The sequence below is a fragment of the Gracilinanus agilis genome, chromosome 3 (genome assembly GCF_016433145.1).
Source record: "Gracilinanus agilis isolate LMUSP501 chromosome 3, AgileGrace, whole genome shotgun sequence".
Classification (NCBI taxonomy): Eukaryota; Metazoa; Chordata; class Mammalia; order Didelphimorphia; family Didelphidae; genus Gracilinanus; species Gracilinanus agilis.
This window is the reverse complement of record NC_058132.1, coordinates 330,743,440-330,759,105: the sequence shown is the minus strand read 5'-3', so window position 1 is coordinate 330,759,105 and position 15,666 is coordinate 330,743,440. Positions and strand designations below refer to the sequence as shown.

The 15,666-nt window shown below is 33.4% G+C and overlaps 1 protein-coding gene across 1 annotated transcript in view; it reads right to left on the bottom strand.

Annotated features, from left to right (window-relative positions):
- Positions 1-15,666, bottom strand: part of STAG1 (stromal antigen 1) — a 257,933-nt gene that overhangs the window by 162,877 nt on the left and 79,390 nt on the right. Inside the window, exon 5 of the mRNA XM_044669151.1 lies at positions 4,458-4,534. Coding sequence (XP_044525086.1) covers positions 4,458-4,534 — 77 coding nt within the window. The remainder of the gene's footprint in view (positions 1-4,457; positions 4,535-15,666) is intronic.

The window sequence follows — 15,666 nt, the reverse complement described above, 5'->3', positions numbered from 1 at the left end:
AAAATATATCAGTAAACTTTTATAATGAAAACCTTAAAGGAAATGTTAACAGTTTAAGAGTAGAATGTTATTTTAAATACATATCAGTCAAAGGAAATGTACTTTCAAAAGGCATTTTTATCACCTTCTACTTAAATTTATTACAAGTTAAAATTGAAGTATGACTGCTCTAGATTACCCCTTCCTTTGGAAACTGCCCAGTTTCCTTAAGCTGAAAAAAATTTTCTGTCCCTTCTTATATTTTACTGGGAAAATTTGAATTGCTCCTTTGCCTCCATCATACTCCATATTTTATATTATTTATTATTTAGCAACTCTTACTTTTCTCCCTATTAGATTATAAACTCCTTGAGGCAGTGATTGTAAAATTATTTTAGGAATGTACCCCCAATGTCTAGTATAGCCAGTACTTTGAATAAAGGGGGTGGTTAAGAAATATTTCTTTGTACTACCTAATTTAATTTTCTGTTAGTTACTTAGATACATGTCTTTTTATTGTACCATGAATAAACAGCTTGGGGGGAATCTATATACATTTTAAGATTTATATTTATAGCATCTGGTATATATCCCTTGCCCATAGTAGGAATGAATTAAATAATCTGCTGAAATGTTTATTTTGTTGTTATCTGTTCAGAGGCTATATAACAACTGCAGGAGGGATATATTATGAGATCTTTAAAATATATACCTCACTGAGGACTCATTCAAACTTTTTTGAATGAATACAGGTTTATATTTTTATTCTGAGATATATTTCTAATAAAATGAAGCATTTTATCTAGCTGTGCTTAAAATAAAGGCTATGTGGGGATATAATTTTGCTAATTGTAATTTTCATTTGTGCCATTAGGAGCACAGTTCGCACAGACTGGAATAGCAAAAAAAGGATTTGAGGATTAGTACCACTAATGGAAATGTATTTATTCTCTTTACTATCAATAAAGCGAAGGGCTTGGACTAAATGACCTACAGTCCCATCTAGCCCTAAATCTATGATCATAAGAGGGTAAATAAAACTCCCTTGCTAGTTTGTGGCAATATCACTGGAAAGGAGAAATCATGATACTTTCAAAGTGTGACTATGATAGTTAGAGTAAAAGATAATACAGTATGAGATCCTTCAAACTTCTTTCCCTTAAAATAAAATTTCTCAATTTTGAAATATTTGAGAGAAGCTTGGGTAGCACAGTGGATTGAGAGCCAGGCCTAGAGACGGGAGGTCCTAGTTTCAAATCTGGCCTCAGACACTTCCCAGGTGTGTGACCCTGGGCAAGTCACTTAACCCCCATTGCCTAGCCCTTACCACTCTTCTGTCTCGGAGCCAATACTCTGTATTGGCTCCATGACAGAAGGTAAGGGTTTAAAAAAAATTTTTTTTTAAATATTTGTAGAATCTATAAAAGCACAATATCTAAATAGTAGCTAAAATACTTCATCTCCAAAACTTCACTTACATAACCTACTGAAAAAAAGGAGAATCCATTTACTTAGGCTAGCTTCAATTCCTGACATCTCTTGGAGGATAATTTTAAGAGAAACATTAACATCAACCTTTCCATGTATTCCCTACGGCCTCAATGATAGTTAAGAGCAGGCAAGGAGGCATTTTGGATTGCAGGGAATATGAATTTCCATGGCATAGAGCAGTGATGGGCAAACTACTGCCTGCAGGCCAGATGTGGGGGGGGGGGGGGGGAAGGAGGGACCCCCCCCCTGAAATGTTCTACCCAGCCCTGTGACATTATTCCTAAGCTGACGAATACAATGAGTAGGATACAATACAATGAAACTTTGAAAGAGTTGCCTTAGAAACAGAATGATAGATGAGCATTTCCTTTCCTTTGGCCCCCTCTTTAAAAACTTTGCCCATTACTGGCATAGAGACATCTGTTAAAGAAACTCCGTTCACTTAGACCAATCAAAAGCTACTTTGCCACTATTCCTTATCTTAGAGAGTCATCTGGGGGCACTAAGAGATAGGTGAATTGCCCAACGTCACAAAACCAGTATGTCCCAAAGTGGGACGTAAACCCAAGTCTTCCAAAACTTAAGGTTTCCTCTCTAGCCACTACGCTAATGAGCTTCTCCATCAATTTCCTTACAACAGCCCATACTTTCAATGGAAATCATGAAAGTAAAGGTTTTATGATGCCACATTGTACTTACTCAATATGAAATGTTCAATCAAATAAAAATAAATGATGCTGTGAAGCTACCTATCATCCTATGACTTGAAAAAGTTTTTTTAATTTTAATCATATATTTAATAGAAAGCATTGATTTAAATTATATTTTAAATCTATTCATATCACTTTGCTGCAGAGATTCCACCATACTCTAACAAAAATGACCAGGAAAACCAATCATTTTGACATGAATTTGGCAGACTGCCACTATGCAATTAAAAATAAGTTGCTTAGGAAGAATATAAATTTGCTGTCAGCTCTTTAGTAATTAATCCCAAATCCCTGATTCTGGCTGTGGCTGCTACATCATGAAAGGAAGAAGGGGGTGAAAAAACCCTATCAAAAATCTGATAAAATATTATAACACTTGCCAAAGGACTGTATTTTTGGCTTTCTTTGTATCCTAAGTGCTTAGCACTGTATATGGCACATAATATGCCCTAATAAATGCTTGATGTTGACCGACATAGAGGAAGTATGCAAAAATATAAATTATTTTTAAACATCCCAAATACACAATGATATTCAAAAGGAATAAATGCAATTCTTTAATTGTAGTAAAACTTTAATATAACTACAGGCAAGATACCCTCTTCTTCTACCCTTCAACCACCCTTCACCTCCCTCTGCCCAGTTCTTAATCCAAAGATGTTTGCTCAAGTCTGAGCTCTGAGTTCTGAGACCTCTAAACTGTAGTTCTTAGGGAGTATTTATAGGGTGGGGGCTAACCTATGTTTTCCCCTGGGTCATGGCATCTGGGAACATTTCAAATCTCTCAACTGCCATCCCTGTCAGTCAAGGTGGCATCCATCTTATCCCAGATTAATGATTTTAACAGTATATATGCATGTATGCATGTATATATGTCTGTATGTATAATAGTATAACAGAAAAGTTTCCTATTTTTTCAAGAGCACTTCCACTGAAAGGAATTTAAATGTTGACCAACCATGAAGCAGTATGAGTTGATTTGGGAATGTTACATCTAAATTAAGATGCTTATAGGGGTGATTAAACATTTCTGTCATTTTTTAGAGGAGCTTACAAAAGTAATCTAGTTCCTAAATTATGCGGCCTCAAGGCTTAGGCAGGTAGATGGTTAAGTAAATAAAGTGCTAGGCTGGGAATCAGGAGGACCCTGGTTCAGACACTTAATATCAGACATATAATAATACTTAACTTTTTGTTTACCTTAATCCACTGGAGAAGGAAATTACAAACTATTATGCTATCTTTGCCAAGAAAACCCCATGGACAATACTGACATGCAACAATCCACAGGGTCACAAAGAGTTGGACACAACTGTACAATGAAGCTCTAAGTGAAGGTTAACATAAAGAATATGTGAGATTGCTATCCAATTAGCCTCTTTGGTGAAAAGATTATGTGGATTGCCACTCAAATACAACTAGCCCAGCGAAAATCTAGATTTTGCATCTCTACATGAACCTAAAATCCTGTGGATCACAGCTACAATCTTCTTACCCTCACCTGTCTTCTAGAAAATAATCCATGATTATTCAGAAACAATGCTAGGAAATAAAAGATTCCCAAAACAATGTCTGGGCGCAAATATGTACTGCAATTCTCTTCACTAAATAACCAACACATTATTTTTTTAAAGGAGGTCAATTTTTGTTAAAACTAACATAATGCATTCAAAAAAGTCAAAATTTCACAGGAAATGGCAAGTCTTGTTAAACCTAGATGTAACATTGAAATACTGATTAATAATGTTAACATTATTTTTAAAAAGAATTTTTTTCATTATCCTTATCCATTCAACATTAGCACAAGATATGTCAGCTAGGGCAAGAAAATACCTTCATAAAAGCAAAATGGATTTTAAAGTGAAACTCTTAAAAAACTAATGTTCCATCTACCTTCCAGGTTTTTTTTAATCTATATTTAAAGTAGAGTTAAAATTGTGATTGCGATATAGACTCTCATTTCCATTGTTAATCTTTCCTCATTTTAAAATGCTCTCATGACACTACACTCTTTTCCAATTCGATTATTGGAACTCCATTACTTCCAAGTCATTCATAACTTTGCATTTCAGAACACTATTCCAACCTTCATCATATAAAATACATACTAAACATAATGCTAAACATGGAATAGTGGCTTATTAAAGTTGATAGATCTAGAGTGTATATTTAATTTACAATGTTTAAAGGTTAAAAATTTTAAAACATCTCACACAAACCCACAAGATACATTTTCATTTTGAAAGGGTTATATGGTTAAGTGAAAATATACTGTACCTCATCAAATTCTTCAGTCATTTTTCTGATGATTTCTGCATTCTGCATATTTCTGAACATCTCAATTCTTACAGTACCTATAAGGACATTTATAATTATTTCAATATGATGGTGTTAAGGAGCAGTATATGAGACAAACAATTGCTTTAATATATAAAATGTAATCATGAATCTAAGTGATAAATGATATATTTTTAATTCATGAAAACATACTAATGGAGATTTATACTACTTCAGAATTTTATTTTGAAATAAGTTACTATGCTAGATAGTAAAGCTCAAGAGATCCTTTATCTTAACACCTCATAAATTAATATACCAAAGTGACAAATAATTATCTAACTTGCTTTTAACTTATAAGAATGGAGATTGTACTTTTTTTAGAAGACTTTTCAGCTATTCCTTAACATTAGAAATTTCATGTTTAACCAGTTTCATAAAATAATTTTAGCAATTTTACGTGGAATATTATCCTCCACAAAATGAATAGATGTCCAGAATGTTTTTAAAGTTTTTCACTTTCCATCTCTTTTGCTATATGTGTGTAGATTTTCCTTGCATAGAATGAAAGTTCTTTGAGGGCAAAGAATTTCATTTCATACTTTGAATCCTTAGTCCTTAAATCTTTGAAGAAAAAATGATAAATACTATCAACAGAACTGACTGCTGAGGAAGAGGGAAGAATTTAAGATATTTCAAGGCTGGGATTTGGAACTAGTAGCACCTTCAACATAAAAAGGGATATTAAAAATGCAGTTGTGGAAAGTTTAATACCCAACCACAAAAATCAAGAGAAACATGAAAAGGTAAATAAGAAACAGAGGGAAAAGAAAGAAAACTCATAATTTTTAAAATTTGACTCTTTAAGGGCTTAAATAAGATCTAATTATCTGTATTACTATGTGGAGAAATGCTATGTATAATTCTCTGTAGTGAACTCTATTCACTATTATAATATTCACTATTATAGCAACCAGAAGAATAATTCATAGGGAGAGGACAGGATACTAAATGGTCTAAGATGACATGGGGGGGTGGGAAAGAGGGGGTGAATAGTAGGGGACACCAAGAAAAATTTGAGTAAATAAGAAAAATAGGATATTCTATTACACACAAAGAGGGCATTGGAAGGGGAGGGGATAAATACTATTATAAGAAGGAGAGGAAGAGAGCATTAAGAGGTAATAATCAAACCTTACTCTCAGTGTAATCAACCCAGAGAGGGAAGAGTAGCTTTATTATCCATTCAGATAAAAAACTCCATCTAACCCTACTGAGAAAGTCAGAAGGGATAAACCAAAGGGAGCAGGGGAGTGGGGAGGTCAAAAAAGGGAGGGGAGAAGAAGGGGGAGGGAATTCCTGGGGTAAAATTGCTTTGATGAAGTCTGAATGTATCTTGCCAAGCATTGATGTAGCACCAACAATAATAATTGAGTGATGCTGTTAGGAGAATATTTGAATGAGGAGAGAATCAAATCCCTTTTCATTTCCAAAAGACTTCTCTATGATATCATAAAGCTATCACAGCTGAAAAACTATGGTAAATTTTCTCAGAACAATATTAGAAACTACAGGAAGATAGCATATACAATATCTTAATCTGTAGCTTTCCAAATGCAGGGGGAAACTAACATATTGTTCTAGTGTTTTTCCACAAAAACTTAATTTACTTATTTTAAAAGATTGACTCATTCCAAAGCTTTCTTTGACTTGATATAGAAAAACACAGTGATATTTTAGAAGAGAATGAATTAACTCTCAACTTTACTTCATTTTGAATGGCTTAGATAAATTTCTCAAGACTGTTGATCTTACTCCTTTCCACAAAACAGTACTCATTTGATAAAATACAATAGCATTAGGAACCCAGCAATTAAGCATCATATGATCAGTCAAGAATTATATTTTCCTGCTGTAAATGATTAAAGCAAGGAGCCCTGTTCAGACATTTTTGAAATACATACTATTAAGACTTCCAAGATCAGAGATAATAGTTTCTTTCACTTCTTATTGGCCTCCCTAAACCCCAGCACCTTTTCTCCCCAGTCCAGCTGAGGAAAAAAAGATTCATGGGGAGTACTTGGGGGTGAAAGTGTTTTAGCAAATTATATCATATGAAAACCAACCGTTTACATTTGTTTCCTCTAATGAACTGAACAAATTAGACACATGATAGTATTGATTATGAAGTATTTTTATACAAAGAAAGTAGAAAAATAGTTTTAATAGATAGGATATAATTAAGATGATGTATAATGTATTAATTTCACATACAAAGTTAATCCATACAGGTTAATTAAACATTTACCCCAACATATGAATACCATTATCCATTTTAAGGAGTAGCTAACTATAATTATTGGATGTTTATTTTCATGCAAATAAAAAATTTGAAATGAATCTATAAAAAAAATGCAGTTGTGATATAAAAGGAAAGAAAACTTTTGTTCTTGGGCAAAGTGAGTTCAAGATATCTATGGGAAATCTAGAAGACTAGTAACGCAAAACCAGAGTTCTAGAAAAAGAAGAGTGCTGAATAAAGAGTCTGCTCTCATAGAGAAAATAACTGAACTCATGGAAGTGTGAGGAAAGTAAGCACGCTAGTTCAGATGAAACCAAGGGAAGAGAAACTTTTAAGAAGGAAAGCGTGTTTAATACTTAAGAAATGCCCAACAGAAACACTCCATTTTTAAAAAATTCCAATATTGGCAAAATGACAATTATATTTAATTGATTCTTTTAAATCATGACAAATGAATTATGTATATAGTAGAAAAAATTATATACTATCTTGTAAGACTAAATGAGCTATGAGAAATTTAAGGTAATTTTAAAATTACATTTATAAACTTCCTATAATATCTACATCCATGATTTTACAATTATATAAGAACTTCATAATAATCCTATATTAGAGAGATTTCAATTGAATCATGTTGGGTGGGGGAGTGGAGAAAAAGTTGGTTCTTAAAGAATTAATCATCAATGTAATTGCATAAAACTCCCTACTTTTACTCATTTAAACATTTCAAACTATATACAGAAATATTAGTATAGATTGAGGGCTAAATGGGACTTGAAAGAGTCCATTTAGTCCAATCATCTAATTTTCTGAATGTTATTTATATTATAATCTCATTGTTGTTCTATCATTTTTTAGCAATGCCTGACACTTCATGACTCCATTTGTGGTTTTCTTGGCAGAGATACTGGGAGTGTTTTGCCACTTTCTTCCTTTTTCTCATTTTACAGATGAGAAAACTGAGGCAAATAAGGTTAAACGACTTATCCAGGGTGTAATAGGTATAGGCTTTAAAGGTATAAAGGCAGATTTTTGCAAGCGTATTAGGGAAAGCCTTTGCTGGAAGTCATGGACATTCTGAATGGAATACAGGGGGAGAGAGGAGAGAGCTAAGAAACAGACATTGCTGTTTTGTGAGGGGTTTGGAGCAGAAGTGCAATCAGCAGTCCCTATTTGACCTGGGATCTTGGAGAGTAGTGAAGGTTGTAAAGGCTGAAAATATCATCCTGCAAGTCAACTCTGAGTAGGGAAGAGGCCTATGTTCTGGTGGACAGCTTGCAGGCATCTTTCCCTACCTGGTTACTTTTGGATCATCAGCTGTGGAGGAGTTGGTTCCTGGTATCCTGAAGACATTTCAGGATCAGTTGTAAGAACCCAAACCCAAGCTCTCTTCCTCAGGTCCTTAGCCAAGCTGTCAAACCTGGCAGAAGCTAGGTTGGCTAAGGAACTTACCCTTTTGACCCTAGTCCTGGGCAGTTATGAATAGTTTTACCTACCACCCTTTCCTAGCCTCTCAAAAAACAATTAAATTGTTTCCCTGTGTGTTTTCTTCCTACCTTGAAGTTCCCATAGTGTGTGTATTTATTATACTCTGAGTTTATTCCTTGTCTAGATGGAGCAGGGTGATAGTTAAGGCCTAACTGTCACTTCTGTCAACAGTCATTTCCCTTAACAGCTAAACCCAGTTTCCATAATTTGTTAAGTCCCCACCTATTGTCCATTCCTGTCTCCTACTCTGAACCTTCTGAACCCTTCTGAACCCACATATAATATTTAAGTTAACTTCCCTGTTTTTTCCCATAATAAGGGTCATACTGCTAATAATTGTCTGAAGCCAGATTTGAACCCAAGAAGTTAAGTTTTTCTGACTACAAGTCTAGTACTCTATCCACTGGGCCACATAGCTGCAACTTAGTTTGATTTTAACATCAAATTAAAGAAATCCATATAACAATAGAACAATAACAAAACATAGAGATTGCACATTACATTCCAAATATCAATTTTTCACAACTTCCTTTTCTCCTTATGTTTATGGTAACTTTCATAAGTGTTTTGCTTGAGTGCTATCCATTCTGGTTTCTTCTGTTAATTTAAAAAATGCTCCATTGATCCTCTTCTTTCATTATTTTTGGGAGGGCAGTCTTACTTTTAGCACATACTGGAAAGTAATAACGTCATTATATTTCCCCCTAAAAATAGCTGTTGTCAAGCAAAACAAATTCCTACACTAGCTCTTCTTAAATGTAAGTTTTATAATTAAGTTTGAGTTAGCACATCAATGACAAACATTTGGGTGAGGAATAGCATGCTTCATTATAAGTTTTTTATATATTCCTGCTAAATGCCTTGTTTTACAAATGAATAAAATGAGGTCCAGAGAGGTTAACAGACTTGTCTGTGATTACACACACAGACTTTGAACTCAGGTTTGTCTCTTATTTCAAGGACAGTGCCTCTTCCATTTTACCATATATTAAAATATTAAATTGTGATGCTAGCCTCATCTTTTTATCTATCTTTATACTTCTGGCTTTCACCTAAAAAGGGTTAAACTATCCTTATGAACTTAAATGCAAAGTTCAATTTTGAAATCTTTACTGTCAAATATCATTTGAATCACTATTATAAGTAAAATTTTAATGTAGGTATAGATATTTTTATAGATATAGATATGATTTATAGTTATACAAATCAATCAAAAACCATTTGTTAGGCACCTACTATATGATAAGCATCCTATTCAGAACTGGGGATACAAAGAAAGGTGAAAACAAACCCTGCCATCAATTTGGTACTTTAACGGGAGAGACAATATGAAAATAATTTGGCAATGTGACATAGATTAGATGAAAGGTAATCTCACAGTGGAAGTTACTAGCATTTGGGGAGAAGTCTGGGAAAGGTTGCCTGCTGAAGAAGGGACATGAAAGTACAGTTTTGAATGGTGATTATAGAGCAAAATCCATACATTAAGTGAGTGGTTTCCTAATGATTTCACTAAAAAATTAAGACAAATTTCTATCTTATCTTAAGTATCATAGGGATCTAGCAGGCAGCTTAGAACCTAACCAAAGGTGATGCTGTGGTGAGGAAGATGGATTAAAAGATGTTCATAAGTAAAGAAGAAAGATTTTAGAGAACTTGATTGGGGCAAGATGTACAGACAGTTTGGGGCAACAGATAATGTAGTCAGTCAATTAATCTTAAAAAGAAATTTATTTTTCTTTTACTTTATTCCTGCAACACATAAAGTGGTTGATAGAGGCATAGGTGATAAAGGGCCAATGGAACAGAGAAGTTATTCCACTAAGTCTATTCATTAGTGGCAGCCTAAGTAGATATGATTATGGCAGGAAATCTTAAGGCTGTTGGTGGTACTCTGGATAAAGCACTAGGGCTGGAATTAAAAAGTCCTAAATTCAAAAGAACAAAATAACACTGGACAAGAGATCTGAGAACATATTCATGAACTGTTCCTTTGCAAAAGTAGGAGATAAACATATTTGTAAATTTTGGACATATTTGAATTTTTAAAAAAAAGGAATGCTGGTTAGTTAGGTTTATTTTTCTGTCTTTTTCTTTGTTTTAAAACTATTAATTGTTTAATGGGCTGGCTCTCTAGGGAAGGAAGGCAATTATGGTGATGTTAAAAAAAGATATTAATATAAAATTTAAAGAAAAACAAAAACAAATTACTCCTAAGTTCAAATTCAACCTCAAGCACTTCTTTGCTGGGCAAGTCACTTAACCATTATTTGCCTACTTTTCTTTCACTTTAAAATGAGGACAATAATAGCACCTAAATATTTATAAAAAGCTGTTCTTACAGTGCCTTGCAAGTAGTAGACAGCTATATTAATGCATATTATCTTCTCTTCCCTGTTAATGGTGAAAATCATAAGAGGAATAAACAAGAAAATAGATAATGGAGACCCAGTGGTTCCTCTTTCACCTTCACTACTTTTGAAACCCTCAGATACATAAGAAAGTTTTCCACCTTTAGTTCAATCGTGACTGTGCTACAGGGAAACAATGCCAGTATATTCCAAATTTCAACTATGCCTACGTGTAAATAGTTTACAGATTAAACCATTCACATTGAATATGAAACTCTGGGTTGCTAAATCTCAAACAAGTGTTATTAAGGGACAACACACAAGAATACTGTATAGACATTAAAATTTGGCAAATGAATAAAGTGGGCAAAATGTTACTCTCTTAATACTTCATATGACTGTCAACTAACACTATTCCTAATTATATTTATGATAGTACAATGAGACAAGCTCTTAAACATGACTCTCCAGTCAGTTTTTAGTAGCTGCTTCTCTTGGGTAACTTTCTATTGTGAAGTGGGAAAACATGATGGTGGGGTCAGGTCAGGAGGAGAGTCCCACAAATAAGGTTGACTTCTATCTAGAGATTTCATAATGACTGGCAAGGTATTCATGCACTTAGGGAAGAATACAAGGAGCTGGAGTTACTAAAACAAATAGAAATAGCTAGAGAAGTAAGAGAAGGAAGATAATGTAATTTTCATCACAGAATCCACAGAAAGATGGAATTTTTGGAAGAAAGAGGTGGTTGACAGTGTTCAACACAATAGAAAAAATAAAAATTTAAAATGGCAGACATAGCACTGGGCCTGGTAATTAGGAGAAGGAACTCACTATCTTTGAATGTGCAGTTTAAATACAAGGGTGGTGGTAGTAGCTCAATTTAAAAAGTTATCATAAAAAGGTCCAAAGTTATTATAATAAGGGAGTAAAATGAATGCAAAAATGAAAATACTGGAAATAAAGAGGCAAATATTCAACATATGGTTATACCAGTAACAAGCTGTATGACTTCAAGTAAGTCACTTTTACCTTACTATGCCTTAATTTCCTAATCTGTTTTTAAAAAAAGGGGGGGTGTCATTGAATCAGGTAATAGTTAAGGTACTTTCCACCTCTAAAACACTGTGAATATAGGAAATGGGACATTATTTATAGGGCATAATAAAGCTACTCATTCTAGTAGTTTGTAGTCCTCAGAAAAAGAAAACAGCATATTCTTAATTACCTTATCCACTATGCCCCAGTGGACCAATTGTTTCAATATCACTGTTTTCCAGTGCTGTTCTTTTCTTCTGCATTCATTGTTTTGTTTTTTTTTTAAATGGTTATATGTTCAAGCATATTCCTTCAGCGTGATGAAGCCTGAACTTAACATCAACTGAAAATGTTAGAAAAAATTCATTGAAGGCTTCCACCTTTAAATGGTGACTATATCATTCAACTCAGCAAATATAATATGTATAACAATAATGTATCATAAATGACAAAGGGACGTGGTATGATTAAATTTCCCCAAATTTAAATTCTACTCAACTTTTCAGGAATATATACACATAAAATAAAAAATGTTTCAACTGATAATTTACTTTTTATTTTGTTATTCACATTTTATTTTGTATACAAATCTATTATAGAGTGTAAACTCTAATAGGATAGGTTCTACAGATACTAGCATATGGTAGAACCTAACACAATTAAGTACATGGTAATAGCTTTTGTTCAACATTTGTAGTTATACAATTGTTTCAGTTAAGTCCAACTCTTTGTAACCCCTCTTGGGATTTTCTTTGCAAAGATACTAGTGGAGTTTACCATTTAAAGATAAGAAAACTGAATTTAAATAACTTAACCAGAGTTATACAGCTAGTGGAATATAAGGTCAGATTTGAACTCAGGAAGACGAGTCTTCATAACTCCATGCCCAAGCATTCTAGATTATCCACTGTGCCACCTAGCTACCTCTTTGAGATAATTATGAAAAAATGAGAATCAACTTGATCTCATTCATGTAAAGAAATATCAAAGATAGTAGCAAAAGAGTATTATTTTTAATGTCAAAAGCTGTGGGTCAATATGATCTTCATATACTTCCTTGTGAAAACATAAAGATGCTTATAGAGTGCTGGTAATGCCAATGGGGAAATAAAGGTGATATCAATGTTTCCAAGGCACCATCCTAACGGATTTATAGAAGATGCTAGATATAGATCTAGGGAAATACTGATTAATTTTTATTCTGTCCCATTTCTTTTCAGGAAAATATATAGTTACTAATTTTTAGTACAAATAAAATATTAAATATATTTCCTTCATGAAAAGGAAAATTATATAAACTTAAGAATTATTCACTATACTTAGTTGTATGCAATCATGAAAAAGTTCTCTGAAGATTAATGTGTAGTCCAGGGGTTGACAAAAACTATGGCCATCATGCCATATGTGGCCCCTATCCTGTTTTTTTGTGGCTTATTTGTTAGTGGGTCAGATTTGGCATGAGGGACAACTTGGTCTAGACTAAGGAGATGATTAACCATAAATTTTCAGAGGTGGTAAAGATTTACTGTATACTATAGATACTCAACTTATATTCGACTAACTTAAGACAATTAAGTGGCAAATAATGTTGTCCATATAAAAGTAAACATAGAAATGAGAATATGAGAAAAGGGTGCTAACATAAAATGATATAAGGTAAAACACATATTATGCCAATGTTTCATAATCACTAATAGACCTAAAGTCAAGAAATGTTATCTTTGAGAGTCGTAGTCAATGTTCATAAACATGAAATAGCATATATATTAGGAAATAACATGTTATTATACAAATGAAAAGATATCCAAATTACTTTAAGGAATACTATTCATTGAAAAATAATGATGTGAAATGAAAGAACTGGCTTTAAACAAAACCTTATATGCTGAGTTTGAAATGACCATGGGTCTCAATAAAGCCACCTAGGGCCTGTGTCACTTAAAATTGTTCAATTTCAATTTCTTCATCAATAAAAAGGTGACTATATAAATTACAATTATATACTATGAGGATCAAATTATATAATCTATATAAAGTTCATTCCCCAGGCCAAAAAAAAAAGGTAAAAGAGGACAGGGTTTTTCTGGTGTTTGGATTCAGTTTTCATGAAAGGAAAAAAAACCCCTAAAAACCAAAACATGTTTATTTCAACACCTAAAAGATCCATGACCTCATCAGTGTGGGTATTCTCTCTACCAATGGAGATTAGGAGATGATCTTTAGAAGATATTGTAGCCAAAAAAATAGATTTGACAGTGGGTAACCCTAGTGATTAGGAATATCTTCAATTGGAACATTGGGTAGCAGAGATAGCCTATAATTATCTTTTACTTAAAAAGCCTTTTCAGATAGAAGTTAATTACCACAGTTTATATAACCATTGATAGTCTTGGCCCTGAAAAACCAAGCATTACCTATTTAAAACAATGGAGCAACAAAGAATAGTATTATAGGGAAAACTAGGGAAGTTAACTTAAATAGCTTGTTCCAACTACCATGGAGTCCATCTCAGAGAGAGAGAGAGAGAGACAGACAGACAGACAGACACATTTCCTGCTTCCTCATTCTATTTGGAATTCTCCAGCCCTTCCTGTTAGGTCTCCTAAATACTAACTAAGTAATCCTCCTCACAACAATAGGACCCTAATGGTATAAAACAAGAACAATTGCTGTGAATAGTTTAAAGGAAAAATACAGCAAAGAAAGGACTGCAATTCACAGATTTTCTTGAACTCACATTAAACAAAATCAAAGTAATTTGTACCTTTCAGATCCAAAGATCAATAAGCACAATAAATAACAGGAAAACAAAGAGGTGAATTATATGTTTAAACAATTTTGCTTTTTATGAAATTATTATATTTTACATTTAATGTTTGAGGTATATACACATGAGAATCATTGTTTATATATGTAAATAAAAAACACACCCACATGTGTGCCAATCCTGCATGTTTTAGAAAAACTGATAATTCAAGAACCAGTATTTTAAACTAACCCAGTCCTCTCCAGAAGAAATGTTCCATGGGACTCATACTCAATCTCTTCAACAATTAGTTCCTGAAAGCTTCAATCAACTTAATTTTGAAGTAGTTTTCAAAATTAATAATAACTTGATTCATTTTTCAATTATCACCTTTTCCAACTGACATTTTATTTTCTTTATAATGCCCTTTTGCTACCAAAAACTTCTTTTGGTAAAAGGGAAAAAGATTTCAATCATGAGCTTTTTACTATTCCTAGGTCCTCATTTTCGGGGCTATCTAAGGCTCACCCAATGTTGCCCTGGACTCTATTTTTCTAAAGAGCATGTCAATTTTTAGGAAGATACTTTGTACTGACTGACATTACTGCACCATCTCAGTAAATACCCTTTTATAAAAGCAGTATACTGGCTAACTAAATGATGTTCCAGTAATAATCTATGGAAAGTACAAAAGGATGGGCTTGAACTGACTGTGTTAGAAAATTACTCCTCAAGGAGATGGGGCAAAATTGGGATACTAATACACTGGTGGAATTGTGAATTAATCCAACCATTCTAGAGAGCAATTTGGACTATGCGCAAAGGACTTTAAAAGAATGCCTACCCTTTGAACCAGCCATACCAATGCTGGGTTTGTACCCCAAAGAGATAAGGAAAAAGACTTGTATAAAAATATTTATAGCCCTGCTCTTTGTAGTAGAAAAAAAATTGGAAAATGAGGAGGTGGGGAATGGCTCAAAAAATTGTGGTAAATGTTGGTGATGGAATATTATTGTGCTGAAAAGGAATAATGAACTGGAGGAATTCTATGTGAATTGGAACAACCTCCAAGAAATTGATGCAGAATGAAAGGAGCAGAACCAGAAGAACATTATACACAGAGACTGATACACTATGGCACAAATGAATGTAATAGATTTTTCTACTAGCAGCAATGCAATGATCCAGGACAATCCAGAGGAACTTAGGAGAAAAAATGCTGTCCACATCCAAAGAAAGAACTGTGGAAATGGAAATGCATTAGAAAAATATGTGATTGATCAC